Consider the following 21,832-nt stretch of genomic DNA (forward strand, 5'->3'; position numbering starts at 1 on the left):
TCTCCCCCACCTGCAGAGTGAGCTCCTGTAGAGAGGAGACCACCTACAAAGATATAACAGCCTCCCCACCAGTTAGAGAGCCCCCTAGTTGGGCCGATGCACCAGAGGTCCCCTGCACTGGGGCTGAGCCCCCCTGCACCCACCCGCCCACAGCTCCAGCGACATTGTCATTGTTTTAATGACATTTTTATTGATATTAACTTTGTCAGGTCGTAAAATGATTGTGATCTAAAACTCAGACATCTGGCATGGACTTAGTGGCTTTAAAACCAACAAACTCACAGCCAAACCTTGTAATCAAAATTCTGTTTAACCTAAAACTAACACGACGGCACCACTTCTCAACAATAAACTAGAAGCAACCTAATCTCAAACCTCTTTCACCTGTTTGCTCAGTGTTGTACAACTTATACTGTAATAATACAACTTGTGTAGCAAATATAAACTAACATTTGGCTCTATAGACACTGTGGATCAGCTCAAGATGAATGGTTCACACTGATAGTGTAATCATAAGTTTGCCTATTTTGTAAGGCCTCTTATTGATACTCATGAAACTGATGAAGCACCTCTGCTGGCCCACATCCCCAAATGGCACAGAGCTGCAAAAAGAATATCCTGCTGCAGAGATCAAACACTAGAACCTCTTCGCATTCCATTTTAAAGACTTTTATTTTGAAATCCTCACACTGATAATTGTTGTTCAGTTATTAGTGCCAAAACTTCAAACGATAGCCTTGTGTTCACCTTGAGTGAATTAGTGATCAGACACATCCCTGCAAGAGTTTATATTTCATCATATCTGCACACCACACATGCGCTGCACAGTAATCAAACAGATGGGGGTACGGTTTTAGTAATAGCAACAACACGTAGCCCAGTACACAAATCACATCTCCCACTAGCTCGTAAAAGACCATCATTAGTACAGTGTTTATATGTGTGTGCGGTGCCTAATAAGCCTTAAAAGTGCCTGATTGGGATTACGAGTTACAATATTACTCAAACAGACAAATGACTGCTGTAAAGTTACGAACAACCCTGTCACAGATAAAGCAGTCAAGGCTGCCCTTAACACTATACCCTGATTCAGAACTATTATGGTAACAGTTATATAAAAGCTTAAGCAATGAGGGTAATTTGGGGCTCTGTAGTGCCCCAGTCCATCTGCAGTGCAACACAACACCATACACTCACTCATGCCCTTGCCCACAACTACACAGCGTTTTCATGTTGTTGCCAGGCAGGCTAGAATTTATACTGAGGCTGTGGCCCATGGCCATAGTTGGAGTCATTTGGGTTAAGTGCCTTTTCTTCAGGGAAGAACAGTGTTATCGAGTAGCTGCCGGCACGTGTGTGTGTTTCTCTCTCTCTCTCGCTCTCTCTCTCTCTCGCACACACACACACACACACACACACACACACACACACACACTCTATCTATCTATTTATCTTTCTATCTATCTTAGCCTCAGGGTCTTGGAGGTAAATTTCAGTGACTGGCCGCTCCTTCTGATCTTGGAATGCATGACATATGGTAGCGACTGCCTGAGGGGTGACTTAGTGAACTGTATTTGTGGGTTCCCAGGGCAATGGCAGTATAACACAGGTTGTGTGTGTGAAAATCTAGCTCGCGTTAGTCACATTCTACATTACACTTCAACCCAGACTATAAAACATGTTCATACATATTTCTTGAAAGGTACTGATATACAATTCTTTGCCATTTAGAGCTTCTATACCCAGCCTTTATTAGACGGATACATTTCAGAACTGCTTATGTGTTATAAGCAGTAGTAGCTACCCACATTTAGTGTTCAAGTATATTTTGCTAAGAAATGAGATCCTGTTATTACAAGGTAACTGTTACTAACACAGTTGTTCTTCCATTCAGTTTAATTTTCAGTAACAGAATTGATTCCTATCATTTGGGCCTGCATAAGTGTCAGGGTTCCTGGGTCGTTGACCCAGTGTTTTCTGTTTTGTCATGTTCAGTTTATTTTCACATCTGTGTTTTCTGTGCCAGCATACCGCCTGCGTATTGTGTTCCAGTTATTTCCATATATCATTAGTCAGACTAAGTTCAGCTGCGTACTCACCGGTTTCTAATCATTCATCACCCAGCGTGTATTTAAGTCCTCAGTTCCATCCGATCCTTGTCGTGTCATTGATGTATGTCTGATGTTAGTGTCGTCTGTATGTTCAGTTAGCCAGCCAGTCCTTCATTCATTCATTCATTCATTCATTCATTCATTCATTCATTCATTCAGCCAGCCAGCCAGCCAGCCATTTCCTCCCTCTGTACTGTTTGCTCACTCCTTCGGCAATAAACATCCACCTTCACCTACCTGCCTGTGAGTCCAGCGATTGGGTCCTCCTTCTCTCGTCCACGACACTACTCCTGACAGAATGACACGAACCCGCGTTGTGGACCCAGCGGACTCTGAACTTTTCGAGCGGCAGGAGGCAGCGCTCCTTCGCTGGACGGAGGGGCTTCGGGGAAAACAGCGGCTCTTCGCGGAGAGAGAGCACGTCTTCGAGGGGACTCGCCTGGCTCTGGGCGGGCCTCGGAGACGCCGCGTTCCCCCACCTGCTGCCTCACCTGCACCGGAGCATTCGCCGCGGAGAGCGGGCGTCACAGGCCAAGCTTCGGCTGCTCGCTCTCCCGCCGCTCCGCTCCTCGCTCGCCCGCCAGCCGTTTTACTCACTGGAACTTCACCCTCGCCATGGCACAGCGGCTCCGCCTACCACCTCGGCTCAATGGAGGCTCCCGCGCCAGAAGCTCGGTTGTGTACCCCACCCGCTTCCTCTTCCCGGAAAAAGCGGCGCACACGCCACCATAACAAGGACTATTTTCAGCTACTCCCGGTGGTGAGTTCTAGTGACTGTTTTCCACCCTCCTCATTTGATTCTTCACCTCAAATAACTAATAGACTTATCTCTGATTCATGGGGGGTCTCCCTCCTAGACGAGGACGTAGACTGGGACAAATTTTTCTGCTCTGCTCCCCCAAAAACTGTTCAGTCAAAGACTGTAAATAGTGGTGGCAGGAGGACCAGAACAATCCCAGAGAAACCTGCCAGTATCACACACCCGGTCGTTATCTCCACTCCCGTCAGTCAGGCTACACCCACTCCAGTGCCAGCTCCCAGGAGGAGGGCAGCTGCGACCCAGTCTACCTCCACGCCTGCTCCTGTTTCTCGGGTGGGGGTGACTGGTGTCCAGCCACCTCCCGTGCCTGTCCCAGCGCCCAGGCTGAGGGCAGCCAGAACCCAGCCAGAACTCCCTAGCGGCTTGGAAGAGCTAACCGGTTCACCTGCTACCTCACCACTTCATCCACCTCCTGACCCAGCCTTTCACGCCCTCGCACTATCCCTAGTTAGATTAGCTGAACTGTCCCCTGCCCAGGCACCAGCCTTACTAGCCCAAGCTGTAGCCTTATCTCCGTCACTAGCTCAGTCTGTAGCTCAACCATTAGCCACACCAACCTCAGCTCCGTCGTCAGCCTCGCCTACCTCTGTTCATCCCTTAGCATCTCCACTCCAGTCAGTTCCCTCACCTGCTGTTCAGCTTCCACTCCAGTCCCCTGTAGTCCAGTCTCCTGCCCTTCAGTCCCCTGTAGTCCAGTCCGCTCCTGCCCTCCAGTCCCCTGTAGGGTAGTCCGCTCCTGCCCTCCAGTCAGTAGTCCAGTCGCCTCCTGTCCTCCAGTCAGTAGTCCAGTCGCCTCCTGTCCTCCAGTCAGTAGTCCAGTCGCCCGTCCACCATCCTGTTCAGTTCCCGGACCTGCAGCCACAGCACCCAGAGCCAGCTGTGAGCTACCCTGCTTCTCAGCCAGGGGTTTCCGCACCCGCTGGCCCGGCCGCTTCCCTGCCAGAGGTCCCCGCACCTGCTGGTTCTGTCCTGTGTGTGCCAGGGGCTCCAGTGCCCACTGGTTCTGAGATCGTTTTCGCTGGAGGGCCCGAGGAGCCCGTCTAGCCTCATGCCTCGTCAGCTGGAGGGCCTGAGGAGCCCGTCCGGCAACCTTCCTCGTCAGCTGGAGGGCCCGAGAAGCCCGTCCAGCCTCATGCCTCGTCAGCTGGAGGGCCCGAGGAGCCCGTCCAGCAACCTTCCTCGTCAGCTGGGGGTTCAGGAGAACCGCACCAGCCTCATGCCTCGTCAGCTGGAGGGCCCGAGGAGCCCGTTCAGCCACCCGTCTCCGCTGGAGGGTCCGAGGGGCCCGTTCAGCCTCCCGTCTCCGCTGGAGGGTCCGAGGGGCCCGTTCAGCCTCCCATCTCCGCTGGAGGGTCCGAGGGGCCCGTCCAGCCTCCTGCCACGTCAGCTGGAGGGTCCGAGGAGCCCGTCCAGCCTCCTGCCACGTCAGCTGGAGGGCCCGAGGAGCCCGTCCAGCCACCACCTGCGGCTGCCTCGCTGTCACCTAGCTCTGCTTCTGCTTCGCCTGGTCCAGCTTCAGCCTGTGCCTCGCCTGGTCCAGCCTCTGCTTCTGCCTCGCCTGGTCCAGCCTCTGCTTCTGCTACGCAGTGTTGGGGAGTAACGGAATACATGTACCGCCGTTACGTATTTAAAATACAAAATATGAGTAACTGTATTCCGTTACAGTTACCGTTTAAACAGGTGGTATTCAGAATACAGTTACTTTGTTGAAATAAATGGATTACACTGCGGTACTTTCCTGTTTCATTTTGTCGCGGGTCAGGACTGTTTGGGTTTTGTTTGACAGCTACGTTCTGTTGTTCCAGGCGGCAGCGTTACGGTTGCCATGGTTACAGGGCAACGCTCTCTCTCTCTCACTGCGACTGTGTGTTTCCTGGGTGAGAGAGCGCCTTTTCGTTGTTGTTGTTGTTGTGCTAAGCTAACAGGCAGAATGCTACAAGCATAGCTCTAAAGAATGTAGCATCATGGGCAGTGTAGTCCGTGTTGCAGGGAGAATGGACGCGAGGAGGGAGAAAAAGGGGAGTGGAAAGGTACGTGTTGTCATCGACGAAAAACGGGAGCTGGAAGCATGTAAATATAATAATAACCACTTCAGCCAAGAAGAGTGCCTTACGAGCCCAGTTGTAAGTAAGCTATTAAGACTCGACTGTACACCGTGTTTGTGTTTTCCTCCGAAAACAATAAGTTCCGTTGGAGCAGCCTTTCAACGCCTCTCTCTGTCTCTCCAAGAAAAGTTGACCCACACAACAAAGTAAAGCTATTTTTCGGCTACGAGCCGACAGGGACCCCGCCGTATTAGTCAGAGGTCCCTTTACTACAGTTCGGAGTCGCGGACCTTCAGTAATAGTAATAAATCACACAGCAATAGTACATTCACGTTGTTGTAAAAAGCATGATAATATATTAAGTAATCCAAAGTATTCAGAATATGTTACTGTCATTGAGTAACGTAACGGAATACGTTACAAAATACATTTTGGGGCATGTATTCTGTATTCTGTAATGGAATACATTTTAAAAGTAACCTTCCCAACACTGCTGCTACGCCTGGTCCAGCCTCTGCTTCTGCTTCGCCTGGTCCGGCCTCAGACTCTGCCTCGGCCTCTGCTTCGCCTGGTCCGGCCTCAGACTCAGCCTCGGCTTCTGCTTCGCCTGGCCCTACAGCTGCTCCTCAGTCTCCGCCGGCTCCCGCGCCGCCTTCTGCAGCTGCTCCTTGGCCGCCTTCTCCTCGTCGCCGGTGTGGTCGACCACCGCACCGGCTCAGTGGCCGCCGCCGTCTTCCTCGCTGCCGCCCACCGGATCGACTTCAGCGTCTCTGCCGGCTGCGTGGCCGCCCACCTGAACTGTATGGGCTCAGCCACTGGCCGCGTGGCCGCCCACCTGAACTGTATGGGCTCAGCCACTGGCCGCATGGCCGCCCGCCTGAACTGGCTCTGTGTGGACTCCTTCGGCAATAAACATCCACCTTCACCTACCTGCCTGTGAGTCCAGCGATTGGGTCCTCCTTCTCTCGTCCACGACACTACTCCTGACAATAAGATTGCTTATAATGACAATTATGATAGTTTTGATCAATATTGATATCCCGATTATTTATGATTATTATCCATTGCCGTCCAAGCAGAACACTGCTTTCCCATCATTTCACATGATTTGTACGAATGTGAAATAAAATTGGTCCTCTTTCTTCACCTAAGCTCAGTGCAAACGTAGAAAACACATTTGAAAAAATACTTCATCTCTGCAGACAAATAAGGCGTTTTTTCACCTGGAATAAGTGAATATTCTAAAAGCAAAATATAGTTTTTCACTCTATTCCTTGCACCTGTGAATTTGTGGATCTTAACAAAACTTGTAGCGACCAATCTCTTTTCCCCGTTTTGCGTACAGTACAAAATAATCCAAAACAATTGAATGAAGGGAGAAGATCTTTTGTCCAGTAAGTGGAACATTTTCATGAAGCCCTCATTACTCATACAGGGAGTGCAGAATTATTAGGCAAGTTGTATTTTTGAGGAATAATTTTATTATTGAACAACAACCATGTTCTCAATGAACCCAAAAAACTCATTAATATCAAAGCTGAATGTTTTTGGAAGTAGTTTTTAGTTTGTTTTTAGTTTTAGCTATTTTAGGGGGATATCTGTGTGTGCAGGTGACTATTACTGTGCATAATTATTAGGCAACTTAACAAAAAACAAATATATACCCATTTCAATTATTTATTTTTACCAGTGAAACCAATATAACATCTCCACATTCACAAATATACATTTCTGACATTCAAAAACAAAACAAAAACAAATCAGCGACCAATATAGCCACCTTTCTTTGCAAGGACACTCAAAAGCCTGCCATCCATGGATTCTGTCAGTGTTTTGATCTGTTCACCATCAACATTGCGTGCAGCAGCAACCACAGCCTCCCAGACACTGTTTAGAGAGGTGTACTGTTTTCCCTCCTTGTAAATCTCACATTTGATGATGGACCACAGGTTCTCAATGGGGTTCAGATCAGGTGAACAAGGTGGCCATGTCATTAGTTTTTCTTCTTTTATAACCTTTCTTGCCAGCCACGCTGTGGAGTACTTGGACGCGTGTGATGGAGCATTGTCCTGCATGAAAATAATGCTTTTCTTGAAGGATGCAGACTTCTTCCTGTACCACTGCTTGAAGAAGGTGTCTTCCAGGAACTGGCAGTAAGACTGGGAGTTGAGCTTGACTCCATCCTCAACCCGAAAAGGCCCCACAAGCTCATCTTTGATGATACCAGCCCAAACCAGTACTCCACCTCCACCTTGCTGGCGTCTGAGTCGGACTGGAGCTCTCTGCCCTTTACCAATCCAGCCACGGGCCCATCCATCTGGCCCACCAAGACTCACTCTCATTTCATCAGTCCATAAAACCTTAGAAAAATCAGTCTTGAGATATTTCTTGGCCCAGTCTTGACGTTTCAGCTTGTGTGTCTTGTTCAGTGGTGGTCATCTTTCAGCCTTTCTTACCTTGGCCATGTCTCTGAGTATTGCACACCTTGTGCTTTTGGGCACTCCAGTGATGTTGCAGCTCTGAAATATGGCCAAACTGGTGGCAAGTGGCATCTTGGCAGCTGCACGCTTGACTTTTCTCAGTTCATGGGCAGTTATTTTGCGCCTTGGTTTTTCCACACGCTTCTTGCGACCCTGTTGACTATTTTGAATGAAACGCTTGATTGTTCGATTATCACGCTTCAGAAGCTTTGCAATTTTGAGACTGCTGCATCCCTCTGCAAGATATCTCACTATTTTTGACTTTTCTGAGCCTGTCAAGTCCTTCTTTTGACCCATTTTGCCAAAGGAAAGGACGTTGCCTAATAATTATGCACACCTGATATAGGGTGTTGATGTCATTAGACCACACCCCTTCTCATTACAGAGATGCACATCATCTAATATGCTTAATTGGTAGTAGGCTTTCGAGCCTATACAGCTTGGAGTAAGACAACATGCATGAAGAGGATGATGTGGACAAAATACTCATTTGCCTAATAATTCTGCACTCCCTGTAGTGTTTATTGGGTACCTGTCTTTGCCCAAATGAAAAACATTTGCGTTGGTGATTTCAGTGCGTCTTTGCAACCTGGATGAATGCACAGACTGCACAGGCTCGCTTGTGGAGTTCTTAGTTGATATTGGATGGTTCACATTAGCTTCCCTTGTTTTTCTTGGCCTTCATGCATTTATTATATCGCAGCTTTTGTTTGTATACCCAAACAAAGGATGATGATCAGCTTTAAGGGACAAACTCTTTGCTTTCTGCTGTGCCAGACATTGTTATTTGTTATATATCTTTTAACTTATTGTTACTCATCCAGACTAGTCCAGGAAACTTCAAGCTGCACGGTATAAAGGGAACACTTGATTTGCTATTGATGGAGCACACATGTCAAATATTGTGCCAAAATCATGAGATTAAAACTCAGTTAATTGTGTTTTTGTACAAGTTATATACACTGAGTTAACCTATATCAATATTATTTGGTTAGGTTTGGGACAATTTTATGTGTGTGTATTTTTAGTGGTGAGTTTAGTTTAGTTCTACTGTCTGTGGACACACAGTGTGATTGCATGTAGGTCTGTGCTTGTGTTTAGGACTACACATATGTCTGTGCTCACTAAATGGCAGAGCCTGATCTTTTTTCCCCACCATGAAACATGCTGAATTTCCACCCGGGGACTCTGAATTATTTACAGAGACAATTACCAGGCCATGTGCCTCGAATACTCAAGCAAGTTCAGCCTGGTTTGCAAGCAGTTCTGCCTGCTGACATTGTCTCCGTTCTAATAGAAGGACTTCGCAATTTGGTAATGCCTTAGCCTCTCAACAACTGGTTTGTGCCTCAGGTCCCACATCCCTTCTAGGTACAGATTAGAGGATTACACATAGTAATGAGTATGTACAGTAAAGTAAATACAACATCTCTGATTCTGTGTGTTTGTTAACTGTTTGGAGTTATGGTAGACTCACACACAGCAAAACTGATCCCATAGCATATAGACCCATGTAGTTTCACCAAAAGACAGCTGTGACAGCTTTTCACCATTAAAGCCAGGGAGTCAAAAGATCACAATAAAAAGCTTGCACGATTACATTAGGATTGTAAATTGAGATTGTATAATAAGATTGTAGTGCAGCATAATCCTGATTTCTTTCTCTGTTTGAATAAAGTTAAATGTTTCCATTTAAGTAAATACGTATTTTTTTTAGGACAATGATGTGAGGATCATCATTGGCCAGTTTGATGAGAACCTGGCCTCCAGAGTCTTCTGCTGTGTAAGTTTCTTTATGATGTTGCCTTCTGTTGTCTTGGCATTTTATTTTAAATGATAGAAATTGTCTTATACACAGTTGGCGCTATTAGTAAAATGCATTGTGTCATAATTATGAACAAAGCTGACATGCTTTTTTTAATCCTGTTTCAATAAGGAGTAATTAAATATATCATTAGATGCACAGAATTTGGACTTTAGATGGTTGAATTTCAAAGTGTCATTTTCCTTTCTTTTAAGAACAACAAGATTAGTTGTTAATCTGAATCTCTCTGATTTTCCATTGCTCCAACCTCTGATTATTGTGCCCAAACCAGGCGTATAACCTGAACATGTTTGGGAGTAAATATCAGTGGATTATCCCTGGCTGGTATCAGGGCAACTGGTGGGAACAGGCCAACAACACCAACTGCACCACCAAGAAGCTTCTCACTGCCATGGAGGGATACATTAGCGTGGACTTTGAGCCACTCAGCGCTCGGCAAATCAAGGGCATCTCTGACAGGGTGAGTGACATACATCTCAACTACACTCTGATGTGCAGAAGGTAATTTTATACTGTATACTTAAAAACGTGAGGTAAATAGAATAATTTTTGTCTGAAGGTCTTCATTCATAAAGCTTAGGGAAGTTTTTTAAGTCAAGTTTAATTTTTTTTAAATAAAGTTTGATTGTAGTTCGTTAAAGTAGGGCTGTAACAAATTTTTCATTGATTAGTCAACGCTTATTTTTTATAACTCTTATCTCCACTTCCTGTGGGCAAACCTCCTGTTCTAGGCTGCATTACGTCACCTGCTCAAGTCTGCCCACCTGTGAATATCAACCTGTTGTCTCGTCCCTCAGTACATTAAAATAATGACCCAGTAAACATATAAATTTGAAGATAATCAAAGCTATTTTTAATATTTCTCAGGATGGTCAGAATAAAAATTAAATAAACATTAGAAATGACTGTTACTTACAGCTTCTCAGATGGCGTAGTGTTCAATGCCAATTAAACTATTTAACTAATTATATAAATAATTAATTATTGATAATGTTAGATGGAATTTGACGTCAGAGCTCCAGGGTGCCAGCTTTTTAAATGCTCGTGCACTGCAGTAGTGCTGTAGTGAAAGCAAAGCTCAGCTTTCCACAGTCTGCATTTAACTTTCTGTGAAATGCTTTGACATTTTTTAAAATCTTTGTTTCCATATTTTTTTCATCCTCCTGTTTTGCCATGGGTGCCATATTCTCCCTCTTTAGTACTGAGTGCTAGTGATGTGTCGCTCGCGAACGAAATGGCTCTTAGAGCCAGGTCTTTGACGTGAACGACGTGAGCCGGTGTTGTGCCAAAAAGTGATTGTCTGCCAAAAACTGATTTCCGGTATTTGCCAAAAAGCGATTGCTCATATTTAAAGTGCTATAAGTAACTTGTTGGGCTATAATATGCTAAACATATGTCAAATGCATCCCTTATGGATGACATAAAGTCATCTTGAGCCACAAACAACATTCGTGTAGCAAGATACAAGCCGCAATCAGTTTTTGGCAGCGACTTTTATATAACCTTTATTTATGCAGTAAAAAAAAATCTCATTAACATTAAAAATGTATTTTGTAAGAGTAAGTTGCCCAACAGGACAGCAGAAATGGCAGCAAATATTACAATAGTTCTGTAAAAATATTTTAAGTGGGGATAAAGGACCGGATTGGTTATAATGTAAGTACAAGTTGTAAAGATACTTAAAAAACAGATAATTTTTTAATTCTTTATGTAACCCCTTTGTATCCCCTGTTCACCGAAGTCTATTTACGAACATACGTAAAGATATTACACATAAAAAATACACAGAAACACTGGAAATCAGTTTTTGGCAGACAATCACTTTTTGGCACAACACCAAGCCATGGGTTGTTTTTTTTCTTTCTCTAACCCTCTCTCGCACTTCTTCCGCTTCACTCCGCATGCAAGCCTTGTGCTTTGCGCTGGGCAGAAGGGGGAGGGGCGGTAGTTACACACGCAGTAGCGCAGGAACAGAGTAGGAGGGAGAGAGAGAAAGAGAGCCAGGGAGAACAACGTCACATTAGAAAGGTATAGTAATCTAGTTGTGGATGATAAAGGATTCAGAAAGTTTATTCATGCAGGCCCATATGACAGAGAATGTGCATCTTCTTTTGGTTTTCATATTGTAATTCATATTTAATTGTGTTGTGGTTTGCAGTGTTTTGTGTTGTTTCACTTTAAATTTGTTTAAAAGGAAAAAGCTGAAAATTTAAATAGTTAAAAGTTGAAATGTGAATAGCTCGTTTTTGTATTATATGATTTATTCATTACATTTTATGTGGAGTGGGTAAATAAAAGTATATTTACGGTGGCCCCTAGAGACAAAGCACGTACAAACTTCAAAACACGTAAAAACTCCAAAACATGTACAAAACACAACAGAGGTGCTCCAAGATGCTAGGCACAGTGTTGAGCTTTTGTTACCTAGTGGCTACACAAGCCAGCAAGTACCAACGACCTGATTTGGTAGTAACAGGTAAATGAACTTTTTTTTTTTAAATTATTTGAATATATATATATGAGTGCTTGTGTATAAATACACAAACCATACACATATGCTTTCAATTGTGTAATTTAAGTGATCTAGGTAGCTCTGTTTTGGAAGTTCAGTTAACTCTAGGAATGTGTTTTGGAGTTTGTACGTGCTTTTTGGAGTTTGTATGTGCTTTGTCTCTAGGGGCCACCACATATATTTATATATGAACATATATAAATAAAACCACTTTTTTTTACATTAGTAATTCCTTTTGTGCATAATTGTATATTATTGTTAATAATAAATTAATTAAAGCAACAAAACAACCTGAAGAGCCGGTTCGGAGCCGGAAGATCCGGTTCTTTTTAGTGAGCCAAAACAAAAGAGCCGGTTCTATAAAAAGAGCCGGAAATCCCATCACTACTGAGTGCAGTTTTGGCCGACGATATAAGTGATACTGCCCCCATAGCTTCCTGTAGTTTATTGCAGTTACAAAAACAAATTTTAAAAACCCCAAATATTAGTATATGACGCTTAACAATAAAATTCCGCATCGTTTAATTTTTATAGTCGATGTTATCGATTATGCTGACAAATCGTTGCAACTCTACTTTAAAGTAGTCCTGTAATAGTGTTTTGAAGACTCTTTGGAGACAGCGCTTAATTTCAGAAAGACATCCCTGATGCATGTTTTTAAACTAGAGAGCTTAGCCTAAATGAATCGTGGGATCCAAAGTGCTCTTATTTCCAATTAATTTTGTATCGTTATTTGTGGCAAATGAATCATTTACTTTGGGCCACACTACAACTGTTCCAATGAGTTTGAATTAACAGAACAGTGTTTTTCCACAGAAAAGAAATAAAATCCTATAAAGTTAGGAGAAGGACACTTTCTCTGTTTAATGTCCTCTCTCTTACCCTCCTTCCAGACCCCTAAGGAGTACGAGAGGGAGTATAGCAGAGAACTTCAGCAGAAAGGCGTGGAGGCAAGCAAGTTTCATGGTTTCGCTTACGATGGGATCTGGGTCATTGCCAAAACGTTGACGAGAGTGATGGAACTGCTGCGGATAAAACAACGGCAAAACATGTACCACAACTTCACCGTGGACGACCGTGAAGTAGGAAAAATGGTGCTGGACGTCATGAATGAAACCAACTTCTTTGGTGTTACGGTAAGTTAGGAAGCGGGCTGTTGTTTAGTTTGTGAATCTATAGCACATAGCAGTGATAGTCTGACATGTGTAGAGGTGAAATTGATATCTTTTACTTGACTCACTTTCATATGGTGAAGCTAGCACCATCAGACAAACTGACAAACAGAAAGACACCGAAATTCAATGCACTGTGTGTAGGCAAAAAGTTCTCCCTAATACTGGTTAAGACCAGTGGACAAGTAGAAAGACTTTTATGTATAAAGTGCATGTACAGACAACATCCCAGTCCAAAAAAGACCAAAGGTTTCTGAAAGTTTTCAGTTTTTCTCAGTTGCTTTGGTAACTTTCACATAACATTCTTAAAGATATATTTCCCACTCAGCAAACCCTCCAAAACATTGAATTAATTTGTGAAAATTGCATTTTTGCATTAATAAATTAGTAATAGGAACCAAAATGGATAAACTGCTTTCATAAAGTGTAACTTTAATCAGAATCAGAATCAGAATACTGATTCTGATTCTGATTAAAGTTACACTTTATAGGTGTTTCTCACATTACCTACATACGTATTGCTTGGCATATCTGATGTGATACATCAACTGGTCGTAAGGAAAGAAATGTGTATTCCCTGACAGGCTGGTGAGTGGTTTCTGCAGTTTGATGGTGAAATCATGTGCAAAGAGGGTGCTGCACCAGAAACTTCCTTTTGACTATTTTAGTAGCCAGCAGATCGTCATGGTCACCCATACTTTGCATGGAAAATGCCAACTTGTCTGACTACAAGCTAAGTGGTGATAAATCTCGAAAAGGTGCTACACAAACTGGAAATAAAGAATGTTCCCTTTCAAATTAAAAGCTGTGCTTCAGCACTACTCACCAACCGGTTAGGGAATACACATGTTTTCCTCGTGACTTTTGTTTACCAGCCGATTTCTAGGCTTTTATGATTCAATCCTTAATCACTACTCTACAATGTCACATCTTCAACTTGCCAGAGTGCCAGTGGACTCTGATACTTCTTTATAACAAACATATGTATATGTATGGCTACATTTGACAGAGTGATTTAATCAAAGTGAGTGTTGTATTTACTGTGTATTTGTTATTTTAAGAAATAGAGCATTTACATCTGCAAGCATTATTAGGAAACGAATACCTTTCCTCTAATGGTCACACAATACAGTAAACTAATTACAGCAACTGTATGTTACAATAAAAAAACAGTTATAGGAATGACTGATTGTTAGGGAAAATATTCTAAAACACTTCTTCAGTAAAGACTCAGAGAAGAGAAACACACAGAACTTCTTGCTAGCAAGGGCAGCCTCCAGACTGAGACTCGCACTAAGAAACTGCCCCGGTCTTTATTTATACTTCAGTGTGTGTGTGTGTGTGTGTGTGTGTGTGTTACTGCTGATCAAAGGGTCAAACATCCTTGGTCAGGAAGAGGGTAGCCTCCCCCTCACCCTAGATGGTTCACCCTAGATAACACGGTGAGGAAGTCCTGCAGTTCATCTAAACAAAGAGCACTTAGACTAAAACAAACGTAACTACGTTAATCCTGCCATAAAACAATAAAACCAGGTACAAGCTCTCTCGTGCTCCCAGGATGTGGGGGTGCATTCCTGGGGTGCACCCCAAGCCTGCAGCCTGTTAGTGATCACACACAATTAATTATATGCCTCTAAGTATACATGGTTGAATATTTCCTAATACAAATAACTACATGCAGTATTCTACCATATGCAAACTTATATCACTAAAAGATTATACTGACTACTAAATACAATTTTCCATTGACACTGATCATCACTCTGTTTGGCCACAGATTCACTAGGTTGAGATTTGACTAGGTTCCTTCATATTTCCGACCTCTTATAACTTTGTTGTGCTCATGTTCTAAAAATGTGTTACGATATTGATACTTATAAGTTATACCTGTGAAGTAGGTAGAAGATAAGTAGATGGGCTGTTTGGCATGTGATGGCTTACACAATAAAATCATATTATTCTTTCTGATAGTATTAAAAACTTCAACTGTGACTGGAAAACTGAGCCAAACGTAGAAGTTATCATGCGCATAAACTGTGTGGAATGTCAGAGCAGCGCACAGAGGTAATACAACACTGCTATGATCGTTCTCCTTGTTTCTCCTAAAGTGATGTCATTTGGTGCTGCAGAAACACTCCACTGCATTCAGGATTGATCCTGGTGGCTATGCTAGCTGCAAGCAGCGTGTATACCGTATGTGTGTGCTCGGATGCGTGAGTGTGCTCGCGCTTGCTTCCTATTGAGCTGTTACAGGATATCTCCTGTTCCCTTGTAAAGGCCACTCAATTATTAGAGGATGCCACACTGCTCTCAGCCTAGACAGCCGGTAGGCATGCAGGGCCTCACTCAGCAGCACATTACTCCTATTATATCATATTCATAACTGGGTTAAACTGCAACTGAGGATTAAAAAAGAATGGACTATGTTGGAAATTGCAGAGGTGCATTAGTTAGTAATTTTGCTCATAAACATCAATAAAGTCCAGATTAAAGATTCACAGGACAGTATAGTTGCTGAGAGAACGCTAAAGAAAGAAATAAAAGAAGAGAAAATAGCCTCAGTGAAATTCAGCACAGGCTCCTTATTATTGTGAGGCTCCTTTGTGACTGATGTCCCAGGGGGTATGTGTGTTGTAGGACTATATGCAATTTATTATTTCTCATCCCTCTGCTCTCATCTCTCTCAGTGCAGACCTAGTCCGGCCTGCTGATCAGGAGCAGGCTGACATTGAGGCTTTCCCGAGAGACTCAGGGAAGCAAAGCAAAGCGGGAATATCAATGGCCACGTAACATTTCACTCTCTTTTTATTCCAAGCACACGAACGAAGATGAGGTCCTGATGCTGTTTGAGTAGACTAGCAACCCTATCTCCCCATTCAAATGTATATCGATTTATATTGATCCTGCATGTACCTGTTCCCTGTGGAGCATCTACTTTACATTCTTTACTTTAGTAAATGTAATGATAAACATAAAAGGAGAAAATTGTAAAAGGAATTCAAATTTCTGAGTTTTTTTTCCTCTTAAAGTAGTAAAAGATGACAAATTTGAATTGAAATACAGGAACAAAGTTATTGTACATTACATCTAAATTCAGCATACTGTTTAAATATTCAATATTTAATAACTTTTGACTTAAGCGAGCCATCACGTCTGACTCTGTCAGTGAATCCTATGACCCCGAGAGTTCGAGTTTGCCATTACGAGGCAGCGATTTAGCAGCTATCTTTGTGAGGGTAGATACAATTAATCTACATGGTCTCATTTTGTTGATGTCCTTGCACATAGATGCTTCTTTTGCTGGTGAAATTAATTTTATAATACCAACAACAATCGCCGGAAGTTTACAACTGTGAGCGGGAATATTGTGCATATAGTAAACAGCGTAAAAAAAAAGTGGCTTTGCAGAATAATTAAACGCATCCGTCAACAATTATGGCTTTTCTTTTAACGGATTACATGAAATTAGATCAAAGTGCGCCCTGTATGCAGCACACACGTAGCGTATAGAAACCTCCACCCACACATGACAACGACTTACGGAGGCAATTCTTCACTGCATGCTTCTTTTTATGTTATTTTCAAATTCTGATTTAAGAAGGAAGCAGCTGTTACACAACTCGCTCAATTTTGTTGTGAATTGCAGTGACTTGTGCCAGGTTTACAAAAAGAATTAATCCATGTGCAAGCACTGGTGAAAAGGCAAATTCTCCCTGTTTAAATTCTATGTATGCACGTGTGTGCTTGATCCTATAGGATAATACCTGGCTTGAGCCTTGTGTTTTTCCTGCTGTCACGATTCTGCGCTGTATGTACACACTCGTCTCGAGGGACTAAACTGTTCTGTGCGTGATCTCAGTCCTTCTGCTGAATCAGTAGCAGAGTCAACCGCAGCAGCAGGAGAGTGATCATCGAAGGCTCCATAGTATTGATTTGGAGAAGACGGCTGACATTAGCTGGGAGAGACCTCCAGAGCATAGAGTGCAGATAGCTGCAAGAACCAAGGAATGATGGACACTGGAATTCATGTGGGAGGGAAGTCGCAGCAGATTGTGATTGGTGGTTGACATGTCTGTGGGTTTAGGTCTGTTGCTCTTTTTTTATGTGGTCAGTGGTCATAGAGTTGGTATCAGTGTGTTTCCTAGTAATGGTGAGTAGCACAGCTTGAGGCTTGACAGTCACCTCAAACACAAATACTCAGAAGAGACAGCACGGGGGGGTTACGTGTATTTGTTTTGCCACTTTTAATGTGTGTGTGTGTGTGTGTGTGTGTGTGTGTGTGTGTGTGTGTGTGTGTGTGTGTGTGCATTCCCACCTCAAACCTCGAATTCTCACAGGATGTTACACCTGCAGCACACAGACTGACATCTCATTTGACCCCAGCACTCCTGTCACTGACAGTATTCTCACCTCAACAGACAAAGTGATACATGGCCGCCTCCACCATCTCACCTCAGAAAGACTTTTTTCACACACACATACATGTCTGGACACAGTGATTGCTCCATCAGCCACCACTGTGGCACAGCACTGAATTTCCTTTCAGTACTAGCCTAAAAATACCTGGCTGAGTCAATACAGTCTAGTGAGGTTGCCAAAACTTCATATTATCATGATACGTTGTAGAAAGACCCGAACAATAAGTTCATAATGCAGTCTTTATAGCGCAGACATTTACTGTATTACCAATTAAGATGATCAAAGTCTTTGTTCCTCTAAACATTTGGAATTCTCTGCATATTCTTGAGACATTGCATACACTTTAGAGGCGACAACTTGGGGGCTGTTAAAAACAACTACACACCATTTCACTGAGGTTTGTGATAGCTCCACTTTTGCTGATATGAAGGGCAATTATGGTGGTTATGCTAATGTTGAGTGAGAGCATGTGCAGCATGCAGCTACTCTAGAAACCTGGATGCATACACTTAGAGTCATTATGGGTTCAAGTCAAGTTCCCCTGTTTTCAACTCACATTGTCTGACCCTGTTTACACACCACAGTTATCTCAGTGTAATGCCTAATGAGCTGAACTGCATTACGCTGTACGATCCTCCTTAGGCTTCAGAAATAATTGCGTAGCATATTGTAGAAAAGTGCTGTGTGTGACAAAAGGAACTTGTTAGCCTTGACAAGTCAGATTGACACTGTGGTGTAAAATTAGCAGAGGATCTGTTTTACATTGCCAAGGTAAAAGTAGCGCTGGAGACGGTGTCCCAGGAGTATCTCAGACATGCATGCGTTATCGGGTGGGCACATGCATGCACATAGGCATGATGTGGCATCATTTTAAGTGCATACACATAGACATGCATGGATGTGCATACACACTCCTGCAAACATCAAAGATGCCACACAAAGACTCGGATTCAAACAGAGGGGTGGGATCTTGCACAGCTACTTCAAAGCTTTCCATCTTTTTGAGGCAAAATTGGCTCAGGCTTCCGTCCCCCACATTCCCCTCAGCTCTTTTTTAAATCAATCAATCTATCTATCTATCTATCTATCTATCTATCTATCTATCTATCTATCTATCTATCTATCTATCTATCTATCTATCTATCTATCTATCTATCTATCTATCTATCTATCTATCTATCTATCTATCTATCTATCTATCTATCTATCTATCTATCTATCTATCTATCTATCTATCTATCATAAAACCCAGTTAAATGCGTAATTAAGGACCTCTGTAAGCAGATGGTGGGCTGAATTAATTGAACAGTGTTGATGCATCAAGAGGGAGACAGAGATAAAGAAAGGATGGAGTGGGAAGAAGAATATAGAAGAAGAAAAAAGGGAAAATAAGGTGGAAGTCACAAAGACACAATTGGTTTGAATATGTCTTATGATACTGCCAAAAGTTGAATTTTGCTCCATCCTGTCTAAATTTGCCAGACACTCCCTGGCCTGAAACTGCTTATTTTATTCCTTTGAAGATGAAATCAGAAAGTTTCCATTGTTATTTTTAGCTATTGTCAGGTGGTTGTTCGACCAGTAAAAGCACACCTTGACAAAAATGCATTTCGGTCACGAACAGCTACAACAGCTTTTTTTTTCTTAGCCACAGATGAGATGCACTTAAAGAATCGTTTTTTAAACTGCTCTCTGAGCTCAGATTTGCACCACTGCTAAGTGAGTAAACACAGTTAAATCATTCTGCTGTGCTGACCCAATCTCGTTCCAAAGATATTAGTAAATGAATTGGCTGAAGGATAATTTTGTTTACTTCTATAAACAGATCAATTTTGGCCAGTTCTAATCAAATGAGATGCAGAGTGCAGGAGCCGAGACTTTTCCTGTCAACACTCCAGTATCAGGAAAGCACTGTGCATAAATTTAGTTGAAGTAAGCTTCTATTTTTTTCCCTTTTTTTTACTGCTTAGTTCAATTTATACCTTAGGCTGCAAGATCTTCATCAGCGGAGTATGTTTTAACAATTTAAAATGGTTATGGAATGATTTGAGTTAAATTAATGATGTTATATTCTTCTTCTTGTGTTTCCTTTTTTTTCCAGGGCCAAGTCATGTTTCGTAATGGAGAGAGAATGGGCACAATAAAATTCAACCAGTTTCAAGGTATGTGTGATATCACCACCTGTCTCTTTTTTTGTTTTGTTTTTTTACTATAAATTAGGCTCCTGGAGTGTGTGGAGCCTATCATAGCTGACACAGGCCAAAAGGGAAGAGTACACTTTGGAAAGGGGACCTGTCACAGGGCCACATAGAGAGGGAGAACGAGAGACAAAAACACACTGTCACATCCACTCATACAGCCAATTTAGAAATGCACGTATATTTTTTCGACTAGAGGAAACTTATGCAAGCAGGTCGAGAGCCTGCAAACTCCACACAGAAAAGAGCCCAGGCTGACCAGGATGTTGACAAAAGTAGCCTTCTTGGTGTGAAGCAGTGAGGGTGGCTCGGTATACGGGTTGTACGGAAGCCCCAAATGCAATTTCATTGTTCTCTGACAATGACAATAAATAAATAAATACTAAATAAGTGCAAGTGGCCCACTTTTTGCTGCTTTTGTGGTTCCATCGCTCGATTCCCTCCACAGGCATGGATGTGTTGGTGACAGAGAAGAAAACACTTTTAGAACCTTATTTCAATGCTACTAGCATAGCAATTAAGTATTTAATCATTTAAAATTTCACAACACAATATGTGTTATATGAGAAAAATACAGAACAAATTGATTTATATTTAACGCTCACTACATTTCCTGTGTCACACCCTCCTGTAGCCATCCACACTTATTCGTAACATGACTCCAGACTCTAGAAGTATATTGCTATCATTTGTTGAATGCGAATTACTCACATCTCTGTTCAATAAGAACTGAAGTTGTTTTGCTGTATTATCACAGCCATCTGGTTCCAATTAAAAGGCTGCCATTGTTCATACCATTGTCTATAGCTGCAGCAGACACCTATTCAGAAGAAAGAGAGGCTGAGAATATTTCCACGTTGGAAGTTAGATGCTTTGTTCACATATTTCTATTATTTTTCTGGAGAGAAAAAATTGCTGTAAGAACTGTTTTCCACAAAAATAGGCATGAATTGTTTAGAACATTTGTATTTCTGGTGTGGAAAGCTTCCACAGGACTATCTGTGTGGTCACATAAGACACATAAGATGAACAATAAATTGCAAAACCTTTAACTATGGCCTTTACTCCTCTGGTATTATAGGATTTGTGCACGGACATGTATATGAGAAGCATGCCTCGGTAGTCTTTGTCCTCATATGGCATCATCCTGAGGTTGTTTTGAGCCAATGGGGCCTGCTGAGTGGGAGAATAACCCAGAGATTGCATCTTGGTGCAGGGGATCCCCAGCTCCCAGGCTTCCCAGACTATATGTAGCACACTGCATGGCGCTGTTCAGTCCTCTCTGCCTCACCATCTTATCTTCCTGACTGCAGAGGGGCTTGATCCCTCTGGCGGTTTGCATCACACTCCTTGTGTGTGTGTGTGTGTGTGTGTGTTTCTATCCCTGACAGTTGAAGAAATATAAAAGGCAGTATATGAATGCACTTTCTGGTTTGTGTGCCTTTGTTGGTGATTGAGCGCAGACAGCTGTCCTAAAAAAGTGTATAGTTAGTATGTAATAGAGATGGTATGATACCACTTTTTTAAGTCCGATACCGATATCATAAATTTGGATATCGGCCGATACCGATATAAATCCGATATAGTGTGTTTTTTAATCAATAAAACGTTTTTTTTTAAATATCTTGCTGCATTTTGTATAAGTTCATACTAAAGTTTAAATAAACAACAACACTAAAGCTATTCTGCTATACCTGTATGCAAAAAATACACTGCACCCAAAATATTTCATAGTTCAGCAACACTGATCAATCTAATAAACTTAAACCTAGTCTATCCTCCCTATTCTGGTATTTTAAAGTGTACTTAGCAGAAATATTAAGCAACCAAACTAATAGGGTTGCAAACTCTCAGCAAAAAAAATAGGGAACCACCCCCCACCCTCCACCTCATGAAGCTTAATCGACGTAATCAACTTTAATTTGATGCAGTGTGAAAAAAAATGCACAGAAATAAATTATTTTTCAAGAATAATTAAATGGATTCAACATCTTTCTTCAACAGAATTGCAGACTGCACAGATGGTACCTTCCCAAAGGAAAAAGTACTATAGCTTACTAGGATATATTAGACTTAATAGTTACTATATACAGTAATGGACTTCTATACATTTTACATCAGATTAAAACTTTGGGTGTAAGATTCAGGTAATTATTTATTAAAAGCTAGACATTTTAAATGAGAATAAGAAAGAAAAGTATGTCTTTGTGCCCCATTTTCCCCGTTCATGCCTTATCGGCCCCCCTGGCT

General features: G+C 42.4%; 1 protein-coding gene across 1 annotated transcript in view; it reads left to right on the plus strand.

The window, feature by feature from the left end:
* Positions 1-21,832, plus strand: part of gabbr2 (gamma-aminobutyric acid (GABA) B receptor, 2) — a 208,791-nt gene that overhangs the window by 117,611 nt on the left and 69,348 nt on the right. Inside the window, exons 5-8 of the mRNA XM_085396781.1 lie at positions 9,174-9,239; positions 9,553-9,741; positions 12,687-12,929; positions 19,486-19,546. Coding sequence (XP_085252907.1) covers positions 9,174-9,239; positions 9,553-9,741; positions 12,687-12,929; positions 19,486-19,546 — 559 coding nt within the window. The remainder of the gene's footprint in view (positions 1-9,173; positions 9,240-9,552; positions 9,742-12,686; positions 12,930-19,485; positions 19,547-21,832) is intronic.

The sequence above is a fragment of the Rhamphochromis longiceps genome, linkage group LG22 (assembly GCF_057381845.1).
Source record: "Rhamphochromis longiceps isolate RC_006_pf linkage group LG22, R_longiceps_female_GT1.1, whole genome shotgun sequence".
Classification (NCBI taxonomy): Eukaryota; Metazoa; Chordata; class Actinopteri; order Cichliformes; family Cichlidae; genus Rhamphochromis; species Rhamphochromis longiceps.